This window comes from Xenopus tropicalis, chromosome 7 (assembly GCF_000004195.4).
Source record: "Xenopus tropicalis strain Nigerian chromosome 7, UCB_Xtro_10.0, whole genome shotgun sequence".
Classification (NCBI taxonomy): domain Eukaryota; kingdom Metazoa; phylum Chordata; class Amphibia; order Anura; family Pipidae; genus Xenopus; species Xenopus tropicalis.
In genome coordinates this window covers 74350940-74373013 of record NC_030683.2, presented here as the reverse complement: position 1 = coordinate 74373013, position 22074 = coordinate 74350940, and the positions used below count along the sequence as shown (strand labels likewise).

At 36.6% G+C, this 22074-nt stretch overlaps 1 protein-coding gene across 5 annotated transcripts in view; it reads left to right on the top strand.

Moving 5' to 3' along the window:
* pknox2 (PBX/knotted 1 homeobox 2) overlaps positions 1–22074 on the top strand; it is a 327926-nt gene that overhangs the window by 188770 nt on the left and 117082 nt on the right. For 2 of the 5 annotated variants that reach the window (XM_031904839.1, NM_001127427.1), the window contains 1 exon segment: positions 732–841. The exons of 1 other annotated variant lie outside the window; for it this stretch is intronic. In XM_031904839.1, the coding sequence (XP_031760699.1) occupies positions 755–841 (87 nt within the window). In that variant the 5' untranslated portion in view covers positions 732–754. 5 annotated transcript variants of the gene reach the window in all.

The following is a 22074-nucleotide window of genomic DNA, read 5'->3' as shown; positions in this document are numbered from 1 at the left end:
GTACACAGGCAAATGCAATCAATTACTCTAAGAACTAAACTTCTATTTACAGTATATGTGCTTTTCAATTAATATGGCAAAAAGTCGGATAATTCTGATTAATGCCATGTTTTCTAATTGTCTTGAACATTTGAAGCTATTGAAGTCTTTAATAGACTTCCAGTGGCAAATTTGACTTTTGTAAAGAGACGTTTGCCAGTATGATTGGGTATGGAGTAGAGGGTGGCATGACGACCCTTAATAATGCGGAATATGTTGGCGCTTTATAAATAAATGTTAATGTAATGTAATGTAATAAACTGCACTTCAGCTGTTTTTTTTTGTACTTTTACACGGGTTATAACTGGTGTCACTGTCTAAAGAGGCACCCATTAAATTCTGAATTGTGATGGATTCATTGGATATAATATAACTTTTGAAATATAATACTTGGTTCAAGTTAGATATATTCCGTTGTGTCTGCACTTCCTGCTTTTACTATTAAGTTACACAAATCTCCAGTCAAATTTGTTGTTTTATTTTTCAAAATTTTTATGGGTTCGCATGATGCATCATTAAAAGGCTGATTCTTTCCCAACAAATTTCAAATTACCACCATGCCACAAAAATCTGAAATAGATCAGTAATATATTATACATTCAATTCTAAATTAATTATAAGACCAGTTACTTGCAGTTGTAATGGCACACTATATATCTTTTAATCCAGATCAACTTTCTCCACTTTAACAGGGCTCTAGATGTGAATCAATCCCATGATGCAACATGTGTCCCCTGCACCAGCTCTGACAATGATGGCCACCCAGAGTGTGCCCCCACCCCCTTACCAAGAAAGTCAGCAGGTGAGTGCAGACAAGCTTAAAGGACAAGGCTTGCTTATTATGTTTCAATGACAGCTTTGCCTTAATCGAGTGACAGGCACTGTCTAATTATTTAGCTGCAAGAAGGCCTGTCTGCATATGCACTTAGGTAGGGGTATAACTAAATACACAGGCTTTGATTCTTTCTTAGATTTGAGTCTAAAAAAATAAGCTGACTTCCCTCTGTGTTTTATTTCACTTAAGGTTCAATTTATGAGTAACATTTTCATATTTCATCAGTTACTGTACTTTTAAACTTCTCAGCAGGATACTGTAAAATGTTATATGCATTCTAAATTAATTTGTTGTACTTTTCAACCATTGTTATGTTCCTGTGCTATTTGTTAGTAGTTTGTGCACGCAAATGGAAGCCATGTAATTTTTTTGCCTGTTTACTGTATGGTTTGTACCATGTCAATTGATAGAGTAAGAATAAAATGATTACTATAAACCATTAGCAATGCACAGTGTTGCCTTTAGTTGCATTAGCCTCCTTCATCTCCTCATCAAGTTTCCTTCTGAAGAAGCAAAGATATCCCTGAAGCAACAAACAGATTGTTGGTTATTTAGTAAATGACTTCTTGAGCTCATCTAAAACAACTCAGTTAGTGACTGTTTAATATTAATTGTTCCGGTGAAATCTGTATATGCTTCTCAGATTCTACCTTAATCAAATCCAGTTTCTGACTTTATTAGAATCTCTTCAGGAACTGTTCTCTTTTATATTATCTGCCTTTATTTGTGAATTGGTGTCTTTTTAACCACCTTATAGCCTTTTAGTTCTTCTGGACTTCAGCTCCCAGGCAATTCTGTCTGTGGGGCATTGTTGCTAATAACAGATTTATATTTCTTGAATAATAATTTAGATTTTATTTTGAAAATTTTAAAAGTAAGGGGCTCCTGGAACTGGACTAAAGAAGCAATTATTGGTGGACAGGCCAACTACCATGCAGAGGGGAAGGCAGAAGAGCTTACAAAGGTTTGTTCGCCCTGACACGTCGACCCTCAGCTCTTACGTGTCCCCTGCCCACTGGCCTGTAAAGCTCTGCCTGCTCTCCTACCTTTGAACCAGCATGGAGCAAAGATTTACTTGATAAATGGAAGAAGCAGATCCTGGTCCAGACCCCACTGTCCCCAGCCCCCCCCCACCCTCTGGCTCCTCTATTGTTACGCCCCTGGTCACAGACAAAAGTGTAGTAAATATATTTGTATTTCAGTTAAATAATAATTGATCCAGTTCTGTACCCTGAGTTTAGTGGTTTTCAAATATGTTCACCTGCTCTTTTAAAAACGTTATTGCATTTGTGTGTGAAAAACCTGGCAAATGTGTACAAACCTATTAGAGTAAGCATGTTTATTAAAATTCCTGCTATAAACAATGATCTTACCCACAAAATCAGAAAAAGAAATAAACAGTTAAACATAAATAAAGATCTTTTCTGCAGGTGTTACTGGTTGAGTAATCCATTATTTGTGTACATTTGAGATATTGCAGTATATTCTGCCAATAATGATAGGGCATATGGGATGTACAGAGAATGCATAAATGCATTTCACCTTGCAAGAATTTTGTAATGAAGGGATTTTAGCTCAGAGTACAATGAGGGAATTATCTGTGGGTTATCCAATTTATGCAGAGCAATACTGAAAACTTAAACCCCTGGGAACCTAAATAAATGAATCCTCATGAATTTCAGAAATATAATTTAGTATGCTAACACACCCCGCTGTGGAGGCTGAATAACATGCCCATGTTTTTATTTTGCTGGTAAATTGCATTAATATTCAGATTTTATTCTCCATCTACCAAATAAGATGCTTTCTGAAGAGAAGAGATGATGCCAAATATTTAGAAATTATGCTGTAAAACACAGGACCAAACCAAACACAAGTAATTGGTCATTGAGAGAGATTCAAAAAAATATTTACCTAGAGGTTAATATAGCACTGAAGCAAAATTTAGCCTGTCTTAAGGGTCTCAAGGGGCAAAGTAGTGGAAACAAATAATTTACAGAATTAAAAGTAAATTTGCAAATGAACACCAATTTTCCAGTGTACAATACTAAAATCTGTTTTAGAACTGATTTATTAACCTCCCTCTCCCATTATGAAAGAAATCATAACGCAGTGAATATACTGTATGTTAAATTCTGTCTACTTTCCATTATTACTTCACAAGGTTTAATTAAGAGCTGACTAATCTTTAGCAAATGCATTTAGGCCTTCTTGCTATCGGTGATGAGCGAAAGTGCCCCATATTAATGAAAAATTTGTAAAATTACAAATGGGCATTTTTTTCTTGCATTTTCTCTCGCACCAAATGCATTAGGATCAATTGGTAGTTTTTCACACATTTTTTGTGCCAAATACATTAGAATAAATAGGCTTTTTTTTGTAGAATTTTTAACAGCAACGTAACATATAGTGAAATTCTAGCAGACTTTGGCCACTGGCGAAAAAGCAAATTTCATTGAGAATCTGTATCAGGTTAAACACAAAAAATGCTCATTCGTGCTTGCTAATATTCATTATTTTTTTACGAGTAAACCTTTCTGTTTAAATATTGGTCCCACCGTTATATTTATCCATGCATACAGAGTGAGGGTACTGTTCGTCTTTTGTATGTACTATTGTAAACCTTTAGTTGGGTCTTTTTATTGCTGTCAAACCTGTTGTTGTTTGACTCGGTGTTCAGTGGATGTCACTGAACAAGATACCCTACGGCATTAGAACTTAGAAAGGCAGTGCTAAATATAAAAAGTTCTTAGCTTGTTGTGTTTCCAGGCTAATGGTGCCTTGCTACTGTAAATAAAATAAGCTGTTATATTGTTGCAAAAAGATGGTAAAGCAACATAATTTTTGAACCTTTAGTATATAATTCTAAAACACTGAAAAATAAAAATATAATTTGTCAAAACTGGTCAAGACTAAAAAAAAATGTTATTCATTATTCTAACTTTATGCAAAAAAGTAGTTTGCTGAAAGATAAGCCTATTTACATGTACAATGTACACTTACATTGTCGCCGGTGGGATGGCAGGTGAAGGCAACCAGGGGTTTAAGTTTTCAGTATTGCTCTGCATAAATTGGATAACTGGGGGAGATTAGTCACCCGCAAACAGGGAGTTTTTTCGCGGGCGACTAATCTCCCCGTGTGCCAGAGCCCTTAAAGGCAACAGCTAATGTGTACTGTAGATAAAATGTAAATACAGGGGGGAATGGAAACAATCAACAATACAGTGAAACAGTCAAAAATAGTCCAAGTTCTGTATATCAAGAGCTATTTGGGATAAAGATGATGCTGAATTCAAGTCAATTTACACAATAATGTGACAGGGTTTACTTTTCTCATTTAATTCACTATACCTACACCTCTTTATTTAGGCCCTAGAAAATGCCAATGTTCAGCAAGCTAATCCATTAAGGGACAGGAAATAGCATCTCCCATTCGTGAAAAAGCACCCAAAATACCGCGAAGGATGATTTCCTACAGTAAAAAATTAGACTTACCTATCATCACCCTTAAATTGATAGGTTAAATAAAGTTAAACTTAGTTTAGATCTAAAAGCTTTGGCCTACTGTGATTGTAAATGAATTGATTAAACTCTGTCCTTTCGTAAACTTGCAATACAAACTTGCCCTACAAATTTGTGGCAGGCTCACCAAGCCCACAAATAGATCAGCTTGCTAAACATTGACATTTTCTGGGGCCTAAATAGAGAGGTGAGGGCTAACAGAGCAAGCAAACACTGTCACATTATTGTGGTAATTCTCTCCTTGGAGGGTTACACAAGAATAGGTCTATGAAACACAGCTGTTGCCCATTTCCCTGACATTGGTTAAGGCATAATAGCCACCAACTTGTATTTGCCCTTTTCGAATACAGCCTCAGTAGCATATACAAAACTAAAGCACATTTTAGTTTTCATGTTAACGGAAATCATGGGTGGTGCCACTGAATACTAAATATCCCAGCAGGTTTACAAGATATTCTGAGTTACATTAATAATGTGCATAATAGTGTCCTGTAGGACATAATAAGGTTCCAATTTAATCAACTTGTCTTTGATCTAAATATTTTTGGAAGTTATCTCTCATAAATTAATTAGAATCTATTTTTGCCAGATTTAAGTACATAGTTGTGTGATGTGTAGCCATTAACACCGTTTGGTGTAAATGATATAAATTTACTAAAATAATAGTTTCGAATGGTTTGGAAAACACAAGTTTGCACAGCACTGTGTATCTGAAATTTACTTTTTCTCAAAATAAATATAAATTATTTTTGTGCACTTATCCACCTCTTAAAATCCAAGTAATTCCATGATTGAGAATTAAGACATTTCTTTATAGTAACTTGGATATGATCTATATGATGGATAGATCTAATAGAATTATGTATGCTCTTTAAGACCTTAACATCAGATCAAAATATCAAAGAAATATCCAATTTTGCATAGGCAAGGTAGGTAATGATGATAACTGAGAATTAGTCATGAGTGGAACTGCTGCATTTTGCCTTGTCAGAAAATGTGCTAAACTGTGATTCTTTAGCTGAGAGTCCATCGGAAGGCAACATGACATTGCAGTTAAGGCATTTTTAGTTCGGCAATAGCATATACATTGCCTTATGCCACTTGTGAAATTGCAAATTTTGCAGCAAAATTGTACCAGGTATAAAAGTTTGCTCATCCCTACTGAGAATCTTCTAAATCTAACATAAAAAATGGTTCTAAAAAACTAAAAGTCACAGGTAGAATGAATAGTTATTCCATACACCATGCTGTAAAAAAATACTGGAGCGCATTTATCAATACTGAACAAATCTGCTTCTGGGCACTAATCCATAACAACAAACCAATTATTAACCTTTTCAGTTAGCTGCAGGAGGAACAGTTAAAACAAAAAATCTGATTGATTACTGGCCAGGTACAAAGTTGATAGAGGTGCCCCTAATATAAACAGTGGTTGGCAATTTTATTTTGTATTCACCAACTCCCTTCTAAGTTTGTGCAAATACCGGGTTATTTATCGGTACCATGCTCTTTAATTCTATTTGCAGAATACTTTTCCATCTGCAGGTGTAATAATAGAACATTCTAAGCTAAGCAACTAAATATCAATAGCTCCCACAATTCAAGTGTAGAAGACTGCAAGGTAACATTGCAAAATAACTAAATGTCAATAAAAAAATAGCTTCCATATAGACAAAAGGGGAATTTGCAATAACAAACATATATCCTATAAACAGCTGCCGCCACAATAAAGCCTTGGTTCAAATAAGTAGTGAAAAATGTTAATGTGAAGCCCAAATACAACATTGCTTGGGTCTTTTGTGGTATTTTAGGTGAATTTTGTGTTTCTTTATAATGCACACAGCTTGAAAAGTGCACAAAAGATTCAAGACTGGGTTAATGTTGAAAGGTACGCAAAGTCATTTGTTCAACAAATGTATCTCAATCTGTGCTGGCCTTTTCAGCATGATGTGATACATTTCTTAGTGCAAAAAGATTTTACTGATTGAATAATGTTAACCACGGGGCTTCAGTCTCCCTTGCCCTTCTCTGCCCTTCGCTGGCTCTTTTGCTTTTGTCTAGTAGGAATTTATCTGTGCCTACTGTATATAATTTTTTATAGTGTAACTATAAAGCTTACCACAAGGAGTCCCTGGATGTGAGTATTTATTGTAATGTGTCTGAAGAAAAAAAAAAAATGTTATATGAACATCTATTATAGTCTGATGTACATAAGAAAATAATGTCTTGACCCATATTCTCTGTCTGGTTAGGTCAGCCTCAGACCTCAGTCTAGTCTGTGCTGGCTGCACCGTTTAATGTTTGATAAAAGATTCCCTAATGGGTAGGGGACAACAGCAACTTTTCAATTATGTAACTAATTGTTAGTCTAGTAATAACTTGTCATCCTACCCTAATTTAATGCAGTAGGGCAGAATCAAAAAGGCAAAAATCTCTGCTGCCAAAACCTCCCAATTACTGCACTGGTTTATTTTACTGCATCCACCTAAGTGGGCTGTACTTGAATGTGCTCTGTGTAAATGGGAACATCTCAGGGACTATTTTATGGAGTCATAAAGCCTCATGCAGTTTAAAATCTAGCCTAGTGATCTTTCACAGTTTCACAGTTTCAATCTTTTTTGTGTTTTGTCTGCACTAAACCCAACTGGCTATTTAAACACTATCCCCTGTTGACATTATTTAAGAATCCTGATTTTCATCCATATCTAAACATTTCCAGTGACTCACTCACATACATAACTTATCATATTATAAGATCATCAGCTGGACAGTCCTTCAAGACAAGTATAACATGGGAACTAAACAGATACAACCAGCACATTGGACAGCATTATCTTTATTCTTTACAGCAATGCTAACATTTTTCTTCCCTTATCTTTTTTTAAAGCTATGTGTTTACTTCATCCCACTATGAGAAAGGTTCTATTAGTTTCCTTTAAAGACAGAGTACCAATACCTATCCTGTCGAATCCCTGAAATAAGTAAAGAACTAGAGCACAGACCTAGCACTTATGTTAGAAGGTGAGTGACAGGATATCATTTTAAACACAGTGCCATCAGTGTATTATAACAGGAAACAATGTATATAGTAGTGAGTAAGAAGTATTTGGTTCCAAGCTGCAAAGCCAAATAGATGCAGGAGCCAGTCCCAGTTTTTACAGGGGATATGATACCCTTGGAACAATGAGACATATATCCTGGCACTTTACTGGCACTGCTTATGTACCAAATAATATGTATAGTTCTTAAAAATTCTAACTAATAACGTCCTCCAAGCCAGCCCTTTTAATAGGTCATAACAAATGTACTTGTAACAATGGCAACACCTTCTGGATTGAAGTTCTTCTCTTTAATTTCAATAGAGTGTGTAAATGTGAAGGTTTTACAAATTAGAGTAACTATCACATTTCCATTATTACTGATGTTTGCAAGGTTCCTAATATTTATTTTGTTACTGGCTGCGCAAAGATAAAAATGTGACTAAAATATTGGACTCTTTGTCCCAAAACTTTTAAAAATGTATAGGTATAATAGAATGAATAAAGTCATAAAGCACAAATGTGGATCTTGACAGTGCCCTTGTCAAATACAGCAGTTTGAGTTAATAAGATGTGTGTATAAGTTGAGGGAGCGGGTTGTAAAAAGAAATGCTTGCTGGTTTACCTGCTACAATAAATAAATTAAGCCACCCACCCTCATACTTTATAAGTGATTAGTTATATCATGATATGACAGTATAAAAACTTTAGATCTGGTTAATAGTTAGGGCAGTTGCATGTGACATGATTGCATAGAATAATATGTAACTCATACACCGTATATATATATATATATATGCAATGCCAGATGAAGAGCACACCAACCTTTATAGACGATACCTGGGTGCCAGAGCAATGTTATTGGAATACAGGTAAAAAGTGTCGGCACTCACAGGGTTTGCATGAAATACTCACAGACAGCAAGTCATAGTCAGATGCAATAAGGTGAGGTTTATTGGACCAATAAACCTCACCTTATTGCATCTGACTATGACTTGCTGTCTGTGAGTATTTCATGCAAACCCTGTGAGTGCCGACACTTTTTACCTGTATATATATATATATATATATATATATACACACACACTATATAATATAGTAATATTACTATCCTTAAATATGTAAGGATGTGTTGGTAATCTGCTGGAAAAACAATGAAGCTCCCTGGTTCAGGCTGCCTTTCCCAAACACTGTGGTATGAGAGCAAGTGTTAAAGAGCCAGTTCTTCTATGGTATTTACCACCTAGAAAAAAGCTGAGGAATTTTTGTACTTCAGAAACCCTCCTGCACTCTTCAGTATACAGTAGTAGACCGGTAACTCTGAGATGTTTTGTTTGAAGATTCTGTGCTAGAGCAGTAACTTGACAACCCAAAACTGCACATGTGGGGGGAAAATTATTTGCAATGTGACAATTAATGCCTCTGTGCAAAAAAATTTGCCTTTTGCGAATACGGAAACGGTTTAGGGAGCACTTCCGACAGTGGAAGAAAGTTTGTGAATTTTATTGTTTTCTTAGTGTATTTAATAACACTAGTGTGCTGTTGCACGTGGAATGTTTGCACCTTTTCCTTGCTTCCTTTGTGTGTAATTTCATGGTCATACAATATATATTGAGTTGTCGCTTGTTCTTTTAAATCTCGTTGTTTACTATTGTGACAATGACAATAAAGATATATTCTATTCTATTCTATATTCCTGGCTTTGTGTTACACCTTTTTCTTCTCAAACTATTTTTTTTTTGTTTGCTTGCATGTTTCTAATGGTGTAGTTTCTGAAAGGTGATAGTATTGTCTGAAAGTGGTAGTATTTTTCATGCTGACCAAGCTACAGAGAACAGGCTCTTGGAGCAGGCTTAAAGGAGCTCCCCCAGGTAGTAACTGCAGCTCATATTGATGCTCACTTATTTGGCAGATTTGCATCTTGCAGTAACCCATAGCAGTCACTGTAATTTTTTTTTCAGCCGGCTTCAGCTAAAATAATGAAAACAAACATCTGGCTGGTTGCCATGCATTGTTGCATAGGTTGGTTTTTAAATCTTTTTTTACCACTCTTCTCTAATTTTTAGACACCTCCCTCCTTGTTGCTTCCCCTTTAATCCCTTGTTCTTTTGTCTCTTTCCTTCTCTGATGCGCCATTTTTCTCAGTAGTCTTCCTTCTTCTATATCTCACCTGCCCTCTACACTTTCCCGTGATTCTCTAGTTCCAAGATGACCAGCTTGGAATTACACTTTATTCTCGACAAAGGGGGGTGAGGGGGAGTAACACTGGCCACTCTTAGCAAAGTGCCTGAAGTTCTAAGTGAATGCAGTTACTATTTCCGCTACCTTACTTTTCTGCCCATCTCTTTTTGCTTCATAATGATTCTTTCCTTCTCTATTCTGTTTTTGACTTTCTGTGGTTACATTTTTTCCCTTTGCCTTTTTTCATCATGAATTCAGTCAACCAAAATAACTCATATCTTACTATAGTTCAATTTACAGGTGATAAACTCCAAATAGATTTATATATTAAATACTGTACCACTGCAGTTTTTTTATTCTGAGTATATATATAAAACTCGGGTCAAACTTGCTGCATTTAGTTCCATAACTATGCTCTTATTATACTGTACATGCAACATGACACGCTATTGCATTCCATGAGCTGTAAAAGAGATGCAGTTTGTGGATTATTTCTGGTTTAAACACTTTGGGGCATTTTAACTCCTCAGTCTTATAATATGTTTGTTCAGTTTGCTTTAGAGTATGTTGTGGAGGGTAATACTTCCTAATGGGCATGTGGCTTTTAATTGATTTTAGATCTGTGCGCTTAACAAATTGCTTTCTGTTTATACACAACGGTGTCAGATGGCCCAACACTGCATTACTCGTCTGTGAGTCCTGGCTTTCCAGCAACCAGGGGATTAGTGAAAGAGGAGTGGCCCAGGACCCCCTGGGATATTCTAGACATCAGATTTTTATGTGACATTGTTCCTAGACAATCACACTAGTTTCTTGGGCCTGAGACATACAATAATATGAGTAAGAATGCAATTCTTCAACTCAGCACAATGATTTTTTTCAAGAAAACTCAATGCTAACTCGAAATTCACCAAACATTGATAATGGGGATTGCCTCTGGAGAGAAAGCTTGTTTATTGCAGATTGAAGCTGGAGTCACCACATCAGAGGACAGTGAGTGATATTCTAAGATATATATATATTTTTTTTTGATTATGCATTTTTTTATGCTAGGCATTATATACAACTATACATACTATAATGATTTCTAGCATCTATACATTTTAACATTAATATTATTGTTCATGTTATATGAAATATTGTTTTCAATCCCATTTTAGTATCTGGCAAAATTTTTAGGGTTTATCTTTTTACGTCTTTAGATTAAGTCTTGGATTCCCACGCTGTGTTAGTGGGCCTTCTTGTGATACACAAAGTAGTGTATGGGGAACTAACGTGAAGGCCAGTTAGGATGATATTTTATAGATCACTAATTTGCTGTGTATGATATTCTTGGAACAATAGTCAGATGAGTTACTGTATATGACAACATTTTTATGAATGTATAATCTTGATATGTGTTAATGTGGTTCCTGATGGGGTGTAGATTTAATATTGCTTGAGCAATCACTTATTTATACCACATGTGAGTTCCTGAACTTATGCGTGGTTTCTGTATTAGATTTATTTATTTTTTTAAATAAAAAGCTTGGTGCCTAGAACTTAGAAAATCCAGGTGAGTTGCCAGCATTTTGCCAGCTACAAGATTTCCAGCTCAGCAGACAGGTGACAAAACATTTACAAATGCCCTTGCATTGACCTGAATAGTGCCACAAGTCAGTACCAGCAGGATCCAGGCAGTTACTCTTTAGGTCAGGGGAGGGACAATTACTTGTGTTTTGCTCCCCGCAAGCTGGTAATCTCCCTGTGTACCATTGCCCTTGAGCTGGGAACTGGGCCTACTCTGTATAGGAATTGGATTGCCTTCCTTCCTCAGCTTAGTGTTTGACTTTTTCTTCCCCTTTATACATATTTTTCACAATAATTACTCTTATTACATTCCTTGATATATCATTTTTCTGCAAATATTCTGCGCAGGAGCATAAGCAGAGTAATATGCCTAAGCCCTGCACAGGCCTTGTTTAGCCATCATCTCTTCTGGTTCAGCGATGCCAAGCAAATGCGCTTATTGATCGAGTGGCAGAGGGAAGTGGCATCACTGAGATAAGACTGGTGGGTTGGACTGTACAAGATTGCAGGGAAAATGAGTGCTGAATACTTGACCATAGTACAGATTTCAGATCATAAGTACAGAGTTTAAGGAAACAGCATACGGTGAATTTATTTGCATTATAGTTTGTGTGCACCTTTCCTTCTCCTTCTACACTTACATCTGTAGTGCTACATGCATATACAGGTACAGTATGGGATCCGTTATCTGAAAACCCATTATCCAGAAATCTCCGAATTATGGAAAGCTTGTCTCCCATAGACTCCATTTTAATCAAATAATCCAGATTTTTAAAAATGATTTCCTTTTTCTCTGTAATAACAAAACTGTACTCTGTATTTGATCCCATCTAAGATATAATGAATCCTTATTGGATCCAAAACAATCCTATTTGGTTTAATCAATGTTTTATTGATTTTTTAGTATACTTAAGGTATGGAGATCCAAATTACAGAAAGACCCTTTATCCAGAATACCCTTGGTCTCGAGCATTCTGGATAACGGGTCCTATACCTGTACTATAATTTGTTCACACATGGGAGGGAAATATAGGTGACACGGGGCTAAACTACACAGGAGATTTTTTTTCAGATTTTGTGGGTGAGATTTGATCAAACTCACAAAATCTTGCCATGCAACACCACACAACAGCACAAGATTTCGTAGGACCTTACAAAATCTGATCTCTATAGCTGTAATGCTATAAAGTCATATCATGGTGTTTTCTCTTCCAACATTTACATCTGACAGTCAATGTATTTCAATAAGACAAAAGTCTATCAAAAACCATCAGGCGCGTTGTGTCTGATGACAGAGCTTCCATGTGATCCCATTATATGTTGACCCATGCCACTACATCCAACTTGTATAATGCAATCGATTCAATACCCAAACCCTAAGACTTATTTTGTGATTTTGAGTTCTCCTAAATTAATACAAAAGTTGGATTTTTCTTTAATTTGGCAAGTTATAGTCACTTTATAAAAGATATTAGCACCTATCACTAATTCACAACCTTTAACTTTATATTTTGTACGCATATCTGTAGTGCTGCATGCATGCACCATTTGTACACACGTGGGGGAAGCATAGGCTACCCTATTTAAAGGGGTAGTATACCTTAAAGTTCACATTATAGGGTTGATTTACTAAAGTGCGATAAAACAAGCGCTATTTATAGGATGCATTAAAAATTTTATTTAGTCTTATTTTTTGCATCTTAATGCACGATTCACTAAAAGGATATTTGTGTTAATTTAGATGCGATGCTGTTTGCATTATTTAAGTCGCGAAGACTATTTTCGTGCGGTATTTGACGCAACGCGCGCTAATTAACGCACATGCGCTACTTATCGCGCGCACGCCATATTAGCCATACACACCATTATGTTCGTAAAACTACTTTTTTTGACAATGACCATTTCCCTGCAAACTGGAGGCTGCATCACTCTAGGGCCAACACAGACTTAAATAAATCACACTTCAAAGTGTGTTGTGTTGCCTCATGAAAAGCTCATGAACTGTACTTTTCTATAAGTACCGCCTGCCCCAAGTAGGTGTTAATTTTCGCATAGACTAATGCAATATTTATCTAAGTGTTTGTGAATCATGTGTTAGTATTATTTCTGCGCGAGAATTAACGCAATGTGGTAAAATTAACGCATGCAGTTGCACGCTATTTAACGCACGTGATATGCGACTTAACGCATGTGATAATAACGAATCACGTGGTTTTTTTGTGTCAATTTTGACGCAAAAAAAGCATGCAATAACGTTATCGCACCTTAGTGAATCAACATTTATGTATGTTACAGAATGTACTATTTTATTTTTATAGTTTATGAATTATTTGCCTTTTTCGTCTGCCCCTCCCAGCTTTCACTAACCCAACAGGCAAAAACCTATTGTTCTTTGATGTTACAATTTGATTATTATTGTTACTTGGTATTACTTGCCTTTCTATTTATAATTCAGTCTCTCATTTAAACCACATGGTTGCTAGGTAAAATTGGAACCTAACAAAAGCTAAAATTCCAAAATGGAGAGCTACAATAAAAAAATACAAACCATAAAAAAATGAAGACCAACTAAAAGTATTAAAGGGGTTGTTCACCTTTTAAGTTAACTTTAACTATGCTGTAGAGAGTAATAATTTAAGACAGTCTGCAATTAGTCTTTTTTATTTGTAGTTTTTTAGTTATTTTACATTCTGTACAGCATCTCTCTAGTTTGGAATTTCAGCAGTTATGTGGTTGCTAGGATCCAAATTACCTTAGCAACCAGTTTAAATGAGTTTGTTATATGAATAGGAGAGGACCTGAACAGAAAAATAAGTTATAAAATGTAACAATAAAATTGTAGCCTTACAGAGCCTTACAGAGCAGTAGGTTTCTGACTGCTGGGGTCACTGACCCCCATTTGAAAGATGCAAATAGTCATCAGAAGAAGGCAAATGATTAAAAACCATAAAAAATAAATAATAAAGACCAATTGAAAAGTTGCTTAGAATTGGCAGTTCTATAACATACTTAAAGTTAACTTAAAGGTAGGGGTAGTTGGGGAAAACCAGAGGAATGTCCTTAGGGTAAGGGAATCCAAGGAGAGATGACAGGTATAGGTATGAATATATGTGTGTATTTATATATTGTTTTAGAAAGAAGGAAAAAATGGTTCTGTACACATATATTTGTATATTAATTTAAATAGTGCCATATATGTAAACATCACAGAAATAAAAATATACTTTGATGTTTTCTGGTTATTGTTGTCTTACGAATCTTGTCCTGACGTTGCTGAATTTTCCAGCATGTTTAACCCTTTTTTGAACATTTGGTGGTGCAACACAGCTATGAAAGTTTAATTTCTCTTTGTTTTCGCAGTGCACAGTTTACAAAAAATAACCATTTGAAACCAGAATTACTGAAATATAAATGAAAAGTAGTTTTAAATGAAAAAAGTATCTTTACAATAATATTATAATTTTAAAAGCTACAAAACTGTACTTTTTTGCTAGGTTTGGCTTTATTTTGGTTTAAAATCCATTTTATAACATATTCAAATACATTATTTTCCTCATGCATGCTTTGTGGTCCTTGCAATTGCATAAAGCCCATACTGGCCCGGAAGCATATTCACCACAGCACCATTGTCTGTACGGAAAACTCCCAAGGGGCAAAGTTTATACTTTGTCAAAAAGAACCGTAGCCATCTGGGGAACCTGAAGTTGCTATATTCTGCACAGATTCATCAGCAGCTGGAAGAGGTTTAGGGCTAAAAGGATTAAGCTGAGAGAATCAAAGACCTTGGATCTGCAGAAATAGAAGAGTTAGTTAAGTGTGAAGAGCCTAATTAAATTCACATTTTGCTGCAAATAAACTCATCACAGCTGCTGAATGACGGCCTTCTACCATTATCAGGGAACTGGTGCCCATCCTCGTATACCTTCCCACTGACCATCCCATTGTAAAAAAAAAAATTTTTTATGCATTATGAAATTGTCATTTATGTCACAAGCAAATTGTTTACAACATAGTTCTATATATTGCTTGTCACATTCTGGGGCTGGTTTATTCTGGGGCTGATTTAGAAATAACTAACTGTTATTTACAACATGAAAATGCATTTGAATATATTTTGCTCTTTGTGAGACTTTCCCATAGACTAACATTTTAAGAAAATCGATTTTTGTGAAAAAAACATTTTCAACTTTGCAATCACAATTTTTGTAGAATGTTGGCAAACTTGTCACAGTATGACCATAGGTTACGCCATCTTAGAGCGAGGGAGCAATTTTAATTGAAAAACACCCTGAAGTAAATACAAGAAATTTATATTGCAAAAAAAACCCTCACAATTGCAAAAAAAAGATTTTATTCCTAAATCATTCCAGAATGTGCTTTGTCTCAGAAAAAGAAAGTTGCCTGCTGAATTACATTGTTACAATTAATTTTCAATGAAAAAACTTGAATGCTTTAATAACTGGGAAAATAAGTAAATAAAGTTGTTAAAGAAAATTCTCATTGACTTCTATTGAAACTCGTCAGCTCGTCAGCAGTTTACTTGCAACACCAATTTTTCACCATTTTTATCAAAACCACAAAAAATGTAAATATGCCATCTAAAAACTGTTAAAGTCACATAGAAGTCAGTAGGAGTTGTACAAGGCAAATTGTAATAATTTTTAATTTGTGGTTTTAGAGGTTTTTTTGGGGGGGGCGGGTAGTTTGTAATTCCACAAAGATTCATAGGAAAATGTAAAAACCATGAAAAAGTTGTGGTTCTTGTAGTTTTTGTTATGCATTTTAATTTGTTTGTGCTTTTTCAATCAGATTTTTTAAATAAATGACTAGATATTCATGGTTTTCATGGAAATTAGTTTACTTGTGGTTTCAAAAATCTCTGAATCCCTGAAATTCAGAATGTTGAAAATCTGCTGCTATCATTCACCCTTTGATAAATACGCCTCTAAAAATCCCACAGGAATGAATAGAGAGCGTTAAATATTTGCTGTGGTAGGCTCAAATTTTATACGTTGATAAATCTGTCCCTAGTCTACTAAACTACGGCTGTTTTTTTGCATTAGCACTCCAGCAGAGAAAAAACAGCAGATCCGCTCCCATCCACTTCATCCTGTGCACTGACAAGCATGGCAAACACATGAAACAGATTTTGGTGCAGAAATGCAACAGTTTCCATTCACACAGGCCGAAGCTGTGCCTGTCAGTGCAATTACAGGAGTAGATGTAAGCAAATTCATTTTGTTAGGTTCCCATCAGTGTTTCTATGCAGGTGGAGTAACAGCCGTGTGTGCCATTATGCTAATCCATGCAGATCTACTCTCTTGTAAGTGTACTGAAAGGCACAGCCTGTGTGAGCACACAGAGTGGATTTAAGTGCAAAAATGCATACTTTTGGGAACTGATCCACTTGGATTGCCATTTTCCTCCACCTGCCTTTCTACTAAGGAGGAGAAATGCCCTCCTGTGCTATTAGCTTTAACTTAGCTTAGCTTAAAACTTTTTGTAAAATGATCATTGGTTATACCAGTGTAGTGAAATTTGTTTTTGTATTAAATTATCTTTTGGTTTGCAGTTTAATGTATTTGAAAATACAGTTTAAGAATCACACAAATGTGTTAGAAAAAATTACAACAATCTAATGCTAGTAAGCAATTTTTTGACATCTTTAATTAGCACCAGTTTAAATTTTTCTGAACTCAACCTTATTACCACAAGCATAATTGAGTTAATCAAGTTAATTGAGCTGCAAACATTATGCAGACTAGCAGTTATGACATTGAACAGGCAATGAAGCTGGAGGGAGGGATGGACAGTCGGGCCAGAAGGCAGGGGACTAAAGAGGAAGATAGTTGCTGAGTGTGAGCAGAGGGCCAGGGAGGGTGACAAGTTGAAGGATGACAAAGGAAGTGGATAGTTGCTGAGTGTGTGTAGTAGACAGAGGGGGAAGAAGGTGGAAAGACCAGTAGGGGAAAACAGTTACCTAGTATGTCTAATGGCCCAGCAGGTAGAAGGATGACTGCATGTGGAAACAGCTGCATGGCAACTGGGGGTGGGTCAGAGGGAATGGTAGACAGAAAGAGGACCGAGGATAAGGATAGTTGTGGAATGTGTACAGGGGCCATGTAGAGAGTGGCTGAAAGGGGCATGGGCAGGGACATCCAAACAAAGGCTTAAACGAGAAGTAAAGGTACAATTACTGGGGGGGTGCCAATGTTAGGCACCCCCCCCAGTGATTGTAATCACTTACCTTATACCCTCCTTTTCTGTTAGGAGAAAACCGCATCAGCCAGGGGTACCTGCGAGAGAGTGATCCTCTTACTTTTTCTGTCTTCTTGCCTAGTAGAGTGAAAAGCATAACTTTAACAAAAAAGCCGGCTTTTCATTCTGTGCACGCGTTGAGGAAGAGGATTGCGCGTTCACAGCTACCCAAGGCTGGTGCAATTTTCTCCTAACAGGAGCACCAGCCTATGGTAAAAGGTAAACAATTGCAATGACTGGGGGGTACCTAACATTTTGGCACCCTCCATTGATTTTACCTTTCCTTCTCCTTTAAGAACAGGCAAAGGTGGAGTACATACAGGTGGGGCAGGGCAGGAAAGGAAGAAATTATGGACAATCAGTCATAACTGCAGTAATAAATATAAATATGATGCACAGGACTTTTACTGTCCATGTGAGACGGTGGGCTATATGATTAAAGTAAGTGAAATCTGGTGTCTGAGAGTAGGTAGCGTCATGATACTAGTGTAGATCTTATATATATATTTTATTGGTTTAAAAAAATCAACTATGTGGAACCTTAACCATGAGTTTAGATGTTAATTTATAAGCACACTGAGAACAATGCTTATCAAATCACAACCGTTTTTATTTTATTTCTATTCATTTTTAATTCCAGTGTTAAGTTATTAAACATCTAAGCCAAGTAATATTTTTTATTGGGGCTGGCAGACATTTCTTTTTTAGCAGCTTCAAAGCATTTACTTTACAAATTTTGCCCCTGGGAATTAAGTACTAAAGCCCTAGTATACATTTTTCTAAACAGATAATATACTAGTGCAAAGAGGTTCTCTTTCTATGTTGTTTCCCGTAGGAATGGTCAAAGAATGCAAGGCCTCAGCGCAATCTGCATAATAATGAGGGTGGGGTTGTGAAGGAGACTAGATTATTAGCATGCATTGCAAGATGTGACACAAGTTACAAAGATATTCTGTTTTCTTTGTCCAGACAAAATTACTCTGTTTTTTTTTAGTCTGCTACTTCTCCCATTTTAATGTAGCACATGCTCAAGGTAGTATTGAAGGAATACTTCACTCCGCTTGCTAAAAGCGCAGATTCTATTGTCTATTGTCTATTGTCTTATACAAATTACAAATAAAGTGAGTTGCCACATTGTTTATATCAGCAGAGGTTACATTTATTAATAACAATAATAATGGCACATGTAATTGTTGTGATTCTGTTACACAGTGATTGTAACTATGCATGAAGAATGCCAGAGCTAAGGTAGGGAAAACTGTGAGGGGGTTTCAGGGAGTGAAGTGCCAACACTGACGGAGCCAAAGTTGCCTAATTGGCTGGCTTTCCTCCTCTAAGATGGCTGACATGGATGTAGTACTGTTCCTAGCTAGGCGTAACTATTTTGTCTGTATGTCAAGCCTTTTGAGTCTTACCCAGGTCCTCACAGACTAAAATGTACCCAGACGTTTGCTTCTCAACGTCCTTACATTAGCCACAGAGACTGATACAATTTGTATACCTTTGGGCAATGCATTACTCAATGGACCTCAAGGGATCATTTCCTCTTGGAACTCTCCCTCCTATCCAGGGAAACTCTAAGCTATTGCCTTTATGCCCCCCCCCCCCCCCTCCTTTACAGCGTGGAAATTAAAATACACTTTTTGCAAATGTTTTTTGCAAAGGAATGCTTATGTTACAAAGAATTGATAAGGTCAGAAATACACTGTGTACAATTCTAAACAATATAATGATATGACAACTCCTAAACTTTATTTGGATTAAATATTATATTTACACTTTCTACTGTGTCTGAGAGTGCTGAATAGTTTATTTAACTGGCATTGCATTTTCTAACCTTATAATGTGCCAGAATACAGGCCACACCTTGCTAAAATGTTCTAAAGTTTCTGCAAATCTGCTTTTTCTTTTGAGATCTTGTAATAATTTACACTTGCTGGATAATATATATGGCTTGTGTCTGTGCAACTACTACAGATGGCAGAAGTGCAGTTTTGTATTCCTTTTGTGCGCGTATGACCACTCTCCGCATATTAGTTGCCTAATAGACCCATTCCTTTACAGAGGGTGTACTGTACAAAGTGCTCAGCCAGTTCATCTGTCTTTTGGAGGAAAGAAAAAACTCCAGGATAGAATGAAAAGATGAAAGAAAAAGAACATATTTAAAGGGACAGCCTTTATTTTTAATGAGTTTGCAGCACAGCATGAAATACAGTTCAGCACAATGGTAAATATTGAGAAAGCCCAGATATTGCAAAAACATTTAAATCCTTAATGTATAAGAAAAATGTATAGTTAAATAACTGATTTGGAATCAAAGAATTCAAGCTGGAGCCATGAACTATGTTTCATGCAGAAGTCTGTTTCTGCTTTATATTTTAATGTCTGTTTGATACTGATGCATTTCTACTGCTGAAGGCTCTGTCAGCCATTGAACTATAAATGTTCCTTTGTGTATATTTAGTGTATTTGACAGTATTGTCATACAGTATAAAAACATGTACAAAATTAAAAGTGAATGAGTATGAAAGACTAGTCTAGGTATAGGCCCTGTTAGAATAAGTGATGTGAATGAAGCGAGGAGGGTATAAGAGGGAAGGAAGTGATCTGAACTTATATGCAAGGTACAAGCAAATACATTGTCAGCTTACTAAATGTAAATATTCATATGATGTTCTTGGTTACAATTTGACCTTTCTCCATGAACAGACTCTAGGGGCTCGTACAGACGGGCGTTCCCCGGCGGTGGAGTTCTCTTGCATTCCGCAACATGATCCACCTGCATTTTTGGGCTTCCATGCGCCTGTGTCAGTCCAGCCCCATGAGAAAGAATGAACTGCGTTTTCTCATGCGCTCCCCTGAGGTGGAATGCAGGTCCAAATGCTCATCTGTATGAGCCCTAATGCAGGGGCTGCACGTTGTCTGCATGACTAGATAGTAATGTAATAAAGGTGCCCATATTCTGGCACAATACTGGATTAAACATTACCAGACTAGCATCAAACTTTGCACCTTTTATGGCATAACCCCTTAAATGTGTGCAATACATAGGGTTACCACCAGTCTGGTTTTTGGAAGGGTTGTCTGGGTGAAAACTGCCTGTTCAGATTTCCAAATTAGGTGAAAGTCATAGTTAACAGGCAAGTATAGAATGTGCATCATAGTTCTACCCCCTGGCATCTTTGCACCACCCATGAAATGTACTTGCCCTGCCCCCTTGCATCATCAACCTTGTCCTTGATGTCTGGACTCCCCTAACACAAAAGGTGGCAAACCTAGCTATATCAAAAAGAGTCAGTAAACCTGTACGTTCATTTTCCTAGCAACGCTATAAAATATTCACCTAAAATGTATGCTATTTAGAAGTGACATATTCATAGAAAATGAAAGCAAAAATGTTTAGCTTATACCTCTAAAAATGCCTCTCCCAGTAATCTGCTTATAATCGTGTGCCAAACCTGTGTCACTTCTTGACAACTTTTAAATATGCCCTCAGCCATAACAAAATGATATGCATTTGTTGAGTGATTTCATACTGAATTTACCATTGGGTTTTCACTGCTCTCCAGTTTTTATTATTCCCACTATATACAGCAGTTATGTCCCCAGTGACTGAACCCCAAAATAATGTTTTCATCACTTTGTTTGCTTTAGTAGCCACAGAATGACACTGCCTGGAATTAGACAACTTGTTATCTACAAACATCCCCAGATCCTTCTCAATGAAGGATCCCCCCAACAGACTACCATTTAGTGTATAACTTATGTTTATATTATTTCTACCAAAGTGCATAACTTTGCACATTTCAGCATTGAACCTTATTTTCCATTTTGCTGCCCAGTTTTCCAGTTGTGTCAAATCGCTCTGCAAAGTGGCAGCATCCAGCATGGAACTTATAGTCAGGCCCAGATTTGTGGAGAGGCCACAAAGGCTTGGGCCTAGGGCGGCCGCAACAAATTTTTTAAATTTTGCTCCCATACAGATCTCCCCACTGCTCCGTATGGGAGTTTAAATGTATGGTGTGCACATGCTCACCTGTCTGCCGCGGGGGGGGGGGGGGGTGTTCGTGTGTTCGCGCATGCGCACTAGGTGAGGGGGGGCGGCCTAGGGGCACCCGGAACACGAATCCGGCGCTGCTTATAAATAGAAACAGTACTTTCCATGCCCACCTCTAGGTCATTAATAAACAAGTTGAAAAGCAAAGGACCAAGGACTGACCCCTGCACTACTCTACTAACAACACTGACCTAATTGGAAAATGTTCCATTTACCACTACTCTTTGAAATCTACCCTTCAGCCAGTTCTCTTTCCAAGTACAAATGTTATGTTCCAGGCCAATATTCCTCAATTTTATCATTAACTTTCTGTGCAGTTCTGTATCATATGCTTTAGCAAAGTCCAAGTAGATGACATCCACTGCGATCCCAGAGTCTCACCTCCTAAAAAGCAATTAAAGTTGTCTGGCAATATCTGTTACGCATAAAACCATGCTGGCACAAACTCGTATTATTGTGATTTGCAATGTATTCAAGTAGCCTATCCATTATTACCCCTTCCAAAAGCTTTCCTACCACTAATGTCAGACTAACAGCCCTATATTTTTCAGGCTGAGAATGTGATCTATTTTTGA